The sequence below is a fragment of the Brachyhypopomus gauderio genome, chromosome 11 (genome assembly GCF_052324685.1).
Source record: "Brachyhypopomus gauderio isolate BG-103 chromosome 11, BGAUD_0.2, whole genome shotgun sequence".
NCBI lineage: Eukaryota > Metazoa > Chordata > Actinopteri > Gymnotiformes > Hypopomidae > Brachyhypopomus > Brachyhypopomus gauderio.
In genome coordinates, this window is record NC_135221.1 from 6682457 (window position 1) to 6689955 (window position 7499).

Genomic DNA, 7499 nt, shown 5'->3' on the forward strand with positions numbered 1-7499 from the left:
TCCGGTGTAGACCAAGCGATGTGAGCTGGCCTGGCCTCGTCTGAACTCGCCTTATTTACGCCTCAAGAACTTTGTTCGAAGGCAAAATGTTCCTCGATACAAGATGTTGCCAATTGTAGCCAATGTGCTCACGTTTCACAGTCGTCTTAATTGGGAATTGTCAGCTTCTTCATAATTTTGTATGACTGCTTGAATTCTGTAAACTTCATTTTCTTGGTTAATAAATGCATAGCGTGTCATGATTGGAAAAATGTGGTATTTCATTTGTTGTTTGGGGGAGGGATGGGGGTTTTGTCTGGAGTATTTCTTGTGATTTTCAGGTGTGAGTGTTGATCATGGCATTTTAGAGCGGCATGGTGATGATCCAGGGCTTTGATGGCAACTCGTTTTCAAGTGGAAAAGATGGCAGGACAGTCCAGTCCTACTGTGCTTTGAGGAAGTCCCTATGCCATCCAAGCAATCCTGCCCTTAGACACAAAGCCAAATTAAGGGGAGGATAGATCTTGGATCCCAGGTAGACTCACGGCAGCTAAGCCGCAGGTCCCATAAAAATGCATTTTGAGACACTGTTGAATGACGTGAATTTTTTGTGTAGTATGTAAAGAATAAAGTATCAGCTATAAAGATGTTTTTATATAGGAGTTAAATTTATCCTTTACCAACTGAACCAATAATGATGGAAAAACATTCTCCGGGTTAAAATCCAAAGACTGTACAGTATCACAGTAGCCAATGAATGGCCACATCTAAAATCTGTCATGTCTAGATTTTACAAAACCTAACGAACACAATTCTAATGTCTCTACCATATAAACACAAAAGTTGTATAAAGAGGACAAAGAAAGATGGACTGAAATACAGGTTAAAAGTACTTCTTTATAGTGTAGATTTAGTTAGGAATAGAATAAAACACAGAGACAAACAATACACAGCGATAACAATATAGCCACATTCACATTTTTAATACAGGAAATCAAAAAAGTGAAGTAAGATGGGAAATAACTGGTACGAACTATCACCAAATAAAACTGTTACTTTAAACTATGTAAACTTCTGAAGCTGTTCATAGGAATTCTACAATAAACAGCCACTTGCCTCCTAATTTGCTGTAAATACAGTATGGATGGCGAAAGGTTCCTCACAGCTTCTTTGGAGTTGAAATGTCTCCTTAGTCAAGAAGGGAGCCTGAAAGTACAAAAAAAACCTGTAAAATATGAGACTAAAGCTACAGAAAGAGAATAATTCCAGCATAACAAACACGATGACTGAGCACAAGAATGACAGTGGTTTGGCCAAGGACGATTTCTACCATCATCTGTCTATTTACCAGCATAGATATTTTTTTTTGAATGACTGACCTCTGTGTTCACATTGACATTTTCCAGTGAAATGATGGTGTTTCATTAAATCCAGTGGTTTAGTCAGTTCCAAAATCTTGTGCAGGTGGTCCTTCCTCTCTGAGATCACTCTGTCCACCTAAAAGTGCAATGACAAGAAAGGCGTGTTACCAGTTAATGCTCTGAGTTTCCTGCAATTTCCTGTCCAAACATGGACAGAGATGTTTTAATAGCTCTATTTTCACACCTGTTCAATTGCTGAATTCTATACATGTATTATTCTGTTTGCTTTCATTCGAACTGTGAGTGTGTGTGCGTGCGTGCGTGCATTCGCATGCTTCACCACAAACTGGAGTCTCTCCTCCAGCCCACCGTTGGTCTGCTGACAGCTAGTGCAGCTGCACTGAAGCCTGAGACAGAACAATATGTGCATGATTCCAGTAATATCAGGAATGAACTAACTTAATTTGATCCTGCTTGTTTAATGCTGCTTATGACATTAATGGACGAATATGTGTCCATATGGTCTTGTGGGCACCCCATCCCCTCTAGTACTTCTCTTTGAGTGCGTTCAGTTCAGCCTCAGTCCTCTGCAGCTCTGCCTCCATGTTCTCGATGCATGCCACTGTCTGCAGCAGGTTCTGATGCAGCTGCTCACTGTCCTGCTTCAGCGACCTGCAAAGCATCGACGTTGCTTACTTGTTTGTATTTGTGTTTAGGTTTCACATCACCTCCATAAATGAATGAGTCATTCTTTACTTCATTATGACTAAACTGTTAAAAAAATGTCCTTAGACGATGTCATGCTGCCGACTGTGTTGGGAAACAGCTCTGGCCACAGAAACTGCACTGAGTATTAGACAGCGCAGATCAGAGCTGGTCTAGAATAACCCAAATCGAAAGTGGTGGAAACATAGCAGACAGAATCAGGACTCACTCTGCTCTGTCCACATGACTCACTGATTGTTGAGGCTGCTGGGAAGGACATGAGAGGACAAAGAACAAAGATTGATTTTCTAAGTCATGTGCTTCAGTAAGGTCCATTGATTTGGGCCCGTCCGGTTCATTTGAGCCAAACAGCAGATGTGATACAGATGCGAGGATGCTGGTTAACCTTTAAGCTTGTTCAGCGCACCTGTTCACATCCAGATTCAGAAAGTACTGGCACATTCAAAATGTTCAAGTAAAAAACTCATGTTCACAAGTTCTTTGAATCATTCAAGGTTCCAATTGTAAACATTAATATATACTGCTCAAAAAATAAAGGGAACACTAAAATAACACATCCTAGATCTCAAATTAATAAAAATCTTTGAAATCAGTTGAAAATCTCTAATACCTGTTGTCTGTTCCATTTTCACAAGAGCAGTTGAAATTGATTCACAATCAGTGTTGCTTCCTATCTGAACACGAAGTGTGGATGACTTGGAGTTACATTGTGTTGTTTAAGTGTTCCCTTTATTTTTTTGAGCAGTGTATAATAGTAGAGGTTGCCATGTATGTATCTATGTTTACATGTTTACTTTTAAAGGTACAAATACATTTTGTAAACAGAGAACTGGTATTGTTTTTTCCTGACTCACCCTGTCTGGGCGTTTGTAGCATCTGACCAATCCTGGGTGTTTGTGGCTTCTCTCTGAGCTGGTCCAGGTGCCTGAGGAGAGTTTATCAGACTGAGTCTCCTCTCCTGAGGTCCAAGCAGACAGGGTCCAGCTTTTGTGCTCACCACCAGTTTGGAGCTCTGACTGGTTGTGGCCACTTCCATGACCACCTTTGTGTCTGCCGTGTTTGGACTCTGTTGCCATTTTTCTACGCTGCATTGACACAGACACCGAGCTCTGCTGTTCGGCCGCCACGCGAACGCATTCCTGCTGCTGGGTGTCTGTTTTAGCGTGTTGTTTGCGGTCCTCGCGGGGAACTCTGAGGGCCACTCTCATAGTCGTGGTCTCGACCCCAAAAGAACTGAGTGTGGACGGGCTGATGACTTGCCTGGTGATCTCGTCCAGGAAGGCGGAAAACTCCATCTTCTCCTTCACCAAGCTCTCCATCACCACCTGCAGGGTGCTCTGCTCACATGGGCCAGAGGACTGTGGACCAGGAGACAGCACCTCCAAGGATTTGGCTTTCCGGAGGTTTCCTTGCTTATGCTCATCATCTTTGTTTATCCAAATATCTTTACTTGGCAGCTGGATAGAAGACACTGCCCTCTTTGGTCCTACCATGCTTCGTTATGGAGCTGTGATCCTGTAGCTCAAGACAAAGTTCTGCCACAGACTATAAGTCTTGTACAGTGGACCAAACTCCATGGACTGGTGTGTTCCTCCTGGCACCAGCCTGCACGCTCCCCTGTCACCCTGCTGTAGCTCCTCCTCTATTTGGTTTGTGTACTATACTGCTTTATATGTGTATATGTAATGATGTGTAATCATATGGTTTTAGATATGAAGTGGTAAAATATATTAAATAGAAGGTTTGTGTTTTATAATAAATATTATTTATTCTTCTTTTGATACCTTTATGATTGTTTATATGTTTGTAAATAGACACTCTTTGTCTTTTACATTGCAGTGTAAAAACTATAGCTTTGAGTGAAAGTGCTTTTTTGTGAACCCTTCAGCACAGTAGGTAATAAAACACATACTGCAGTCTTGCATAACAAGCCAACTGGAAATCAGGTGAAATATTTACACCTGCTTCCTCTGCCCTTCATTGCTAAACATCGCTAAACTCCGCCCTTCACTCACTGACTCTGCGGCTGAAACTCTTGTTCATGCTTTTGTTACGAGTCGACTGGACTACTGCAGTGCTCTGCTGGCCGGACTGCTGGCCAGTAAAATCAAGAAGCTCCAGCATGTGCAGAATTCTGCTGCCAGGGTCCTGACACGGACTAAAGCATCTGAGCACATCACCCCAAAACTGATATCGCTTCATTGGCTACCCATCCAATACCGCATTCAGTACAACATTACTCTTGGTCTTCCGTTCACTACAGAACCTGGCCCCCCCTTACCTGTCCTCGCTAGTTTCACACTACTGTCCTGCACGTTCTCTCCGTTCCGCTGATGATCACCTCTTGGTTGTTCCTCCAGTCCGGCTACAAGGGTTCGGTGAACGAGCCTTCAGCGTTGTTGGCCCAAAGCTTTGGAACTCGCTCCCCATTTCCCTGCGTTCCTGCTCTTCACTCAAGACTTTCAAATCTGTACAGTGTCCTTGGGTGTTATGAAAGGCGCTTTAAATAAATTTATTATTCATGGGTGTATCCCATCACACAAGCAAAGAGCTGTAAACACCCTGTGACTGAATCCCCTTAACACCAAACTGATTGAAATATCAGACCATTAAGGTTTCCCAAGCATATAAAGAAGTTGAACAGGACTTATTCAAATACATATAGCCTATTATTCATGCAAATAATTAACCTAAATTTAACTATAAAGAAAACGAATAATTTTTCCTTGTGCTTTTTGCGCCCTCTAGTGACTAAATGAAACACATTCTGTGCATGTGTCTAAGGTTTTTTTTAAGACATTCAGGTAATAACATGTTTTAAACGTTTAATAAAATCGCTGGACAATTAAAAGCAAACAAGATGTTTACATGTTCATATAAATATCACCATCAGTTGCAAAAGGTGACAGTAAATAACTGGCAAATAGCTTTTTGCTATTTAGATCAGCATGTAACATTAGTGACAAAGCAGTGACTGATGATGTTTGAATGACCTCTGAAATGTCCTGTTTGGTTTTGACCACTTACTAATTCCTTGGATGTCTTACACAGTTCTCTTGCTATCAGGTAAAGAAGACAGAAAGGGGTTCTGCTCACCCAAAAAATTGTCCCGTTTACAGATCACATTAATTCAGTGAATAAAAACAAAGTTTACTAGAGAGGAGTCCTGTCCTCCTTTCCTGTACTGTTCCACAGAGATGGGAGGTAGAGGAAACCTCCATTTGAAGCCATTCACACTGACCAGGATCTCGTGTTCACCTCGCACTACCAACTGCAACTGGGGGTGTTTTGAAATGTCAGACTGAGACAGTAGCCAGAAATTTGAAGCCAGAGCCAGAAGCGAAGAACATACAGCACACAAGTATTGAAACATTGTGTCTACCCAGACTGTGTGCCCGGCACCTTTAGAACAACCTTGTATATGCAGTCTAGCGCAGTGAAGAGTGCAAAGGCATATATAGCAGAAACTAAGCAGCCATTTAGCTGACACAGGTCTGTTTATTCCTTTGGGACAACGGTGGTCACCAAACAGAGGAGGGCCCTAAGACACCCAGCCTGTGATGCTCTGATAAAAACGACCTCAGCAAATAAAGGAATGAGCTTGCTCCTCCTCATTAGGGGGAAGAGGGGTACCAGCACAAGTTAATTAGAATACCGTATTGTCTGGAAAGCAGAGTTATGATATATTTTTGTAGTCATGTGACTAACATATTACTTTATGTGCTGTTCATGTGACTGTAGATATTTTTGGCAGTTATTTATTTTATGGTTGAGGGTATTTGAATGAATACATCATTGTCTTATTTGTTATCCAGTAATGTTATTAAACGTCCCACGGTCGCACATTAAACATAACTAATTGGTATCTTTGCAATGTGACTACAACTGTTTATTATTACAAACTCAGTTTTATCAGGTTATCAGATTCACACTCAGAACTGATGATACAATGTCGCATATATTATAATTTTGAAACATTGATCTCTGGCTATACAACACATTTAAAACAGTGTCTCGTTATAGAAGTTAGCGGATATATAGGCTACAGGACCTTTGGTAATCAAGAGAATGAAGAACAAATATATAGGCCTACTGCTGTATCTTTAGAATGTTCAAGAAAACCAAAACACGACGACGAGCATTAAAAGCAACAAACGTGGGGCAAACGTGGCGCACGTGCGTGCTCGGGGGATGGGGGAGGGGCGAATGAACAACCACGCACGTAGGACGCGTAATCTGCGTCTTTGGTTATACCATATGACGCAGCCATACATGGCCTGCTAGAAAATAGTTTCTTACCTATTCACATCTGAAATGGAAGCTAGCTAATTTATTACAACAGCCAAACAATGGATTATGTGTAGTTTGTTTTCAGGATTGCCAAAATAATTAACAACGCTACAAACATCTACAACTGTTGAGGAACCAAACACATTGATTAATGATAGATGGAGGGCACTAGAACATTCTAGAAACTCCTGAATATAACTTCAATACCGAATAACTCTGCTCATGCGCATTAGCTAACGCACTGCAGTAAAATACAAACAAGAACCGGTCTGCTGGACCGGTTTAAACCGGACTGGGTGAGGGCATTTTACCACCAAAATGTATTCATCCGCACTGCGTCACACGAACGTTTGAATCTTCAAACGTAAACAACATGATTAATCGATGTTCAGTGGTACTGTTTGCGAGCAATGTGTCAACGCCCCTTCCCTATGCATCTGAACTGAACTTTAATGTTGCCTGTAAACAAGCAAAAGTAGTATAAATTCGTTAGTTATACACCATAGGAATTATGTTTTGAAAGCATTCCAGTAACATTAAGCTATACTCAACTAGGTTTAAGTGCCCAGAATAGCCATGTTCATTGTTTATTTTACAATTTCGCTCAGAACTCTTGTGAGGACACACATTTTGATTATTTACTGGGTACACTGTAAATTTGCCTTACAATAATGTTAACGGTGTTATGATAAATGTAATTTTAACGAATATCGATGGAACTATTTTTCTCAAGATGCGGAGGAATTTTCACCGTAACACAAACCGCCTCACCCTGCTAATAAAAAGGCAACGCAGCTAGTCCTCCTCCATTCTAGGGCGACGCTTTTCGATGGGGTTTGTGGTGGCTGCAGGTTGTAATCGCGTTGCGTTGTCTTTGTCTCTTGAATTTCTTTTTGTTGAAAGATTTAGGTCTCGTGTACAGTTTTATTTTGGCGATTTCTATTAGAGGTTCTTATTATCCATACATTGGTTTATCTCGAGGGGCATTTTTCAAAAGTATTTGGTTTGGTCAGCGTAACTTAACTACTGCTAATAATACAGTGAAGTGAGTTGGCTAACTATACTTTTACGTATGACGACCAAATTTTTTGCCGTTTTTTCTTCGTGTACAGTTTGTTACATAACTATAGCGTCAGTGTTTTA

General features: G+C 41.1%; 1 protein-coding gene across 2 annotated transcripts; it reads right to left on the reverse strand.

Moving 5' to 3' along the window:
- Positions 1–912: 912 nt before the first annotated feature.
- Positions 913–6791, reverse strand: LOC143526760 (uncharacterized). Of its 2 annotated transcripts, none has more exons than XM_077021364.1 (6): positions 2921–6791; positions 2275–2312; positions 1893–2012; positions 1681–1747; positions 1359–1476; positions 913–1185 (listed from the first exon to the last, which is right to left on the reverse strand). In XM_077021364.1, exons 1-6 carry the CDS (start codon positions 3557–3559, stop codon positions 1169–1171), a joined length of 999 nt encoding a protein of 332 aa, XP_076877479.1. In that variant the 5' UTR covers positions 3560–6791; the 3' UTR covers positions 913–1168. The 2 variants fall into 2 exon arrangements, with proteins under 2 accessions (XP_076877479.1, XP_076877480.1); XM_077021365.1 differs by having other exon boundaries at positions 2275–2309; positions 2921–6789.
- Positions 6792–7499: the final 708 nt, after the last annotated feature.

Excerpts from the sequence above, each read along its gene's own strand:
- LOC143526760 (XM_077021364.1), bottom strand. The coding sequence starts at position 3,559 with ATGGTAGGACCAAAGAGGGCAGTGTCTTCTATCCAGCTGCCAAGTAAA. Across the intron at positions 2,013-2,274 it reads AGTCATGTGGACAGAGCAGA|GTCGCTGAAGCAGGACAGTG; the intron begins GTGAGTCCTGAT and ends GATGCTTTGCAG. Across the intron at positions 1,477-1,680 it reads AGGAGAGACTCCAGTTTGTG|GTGGACAGAGTGATCTCAGA; the intron begins GTGAAGCATGCG and ends TTGCACTTTTAG.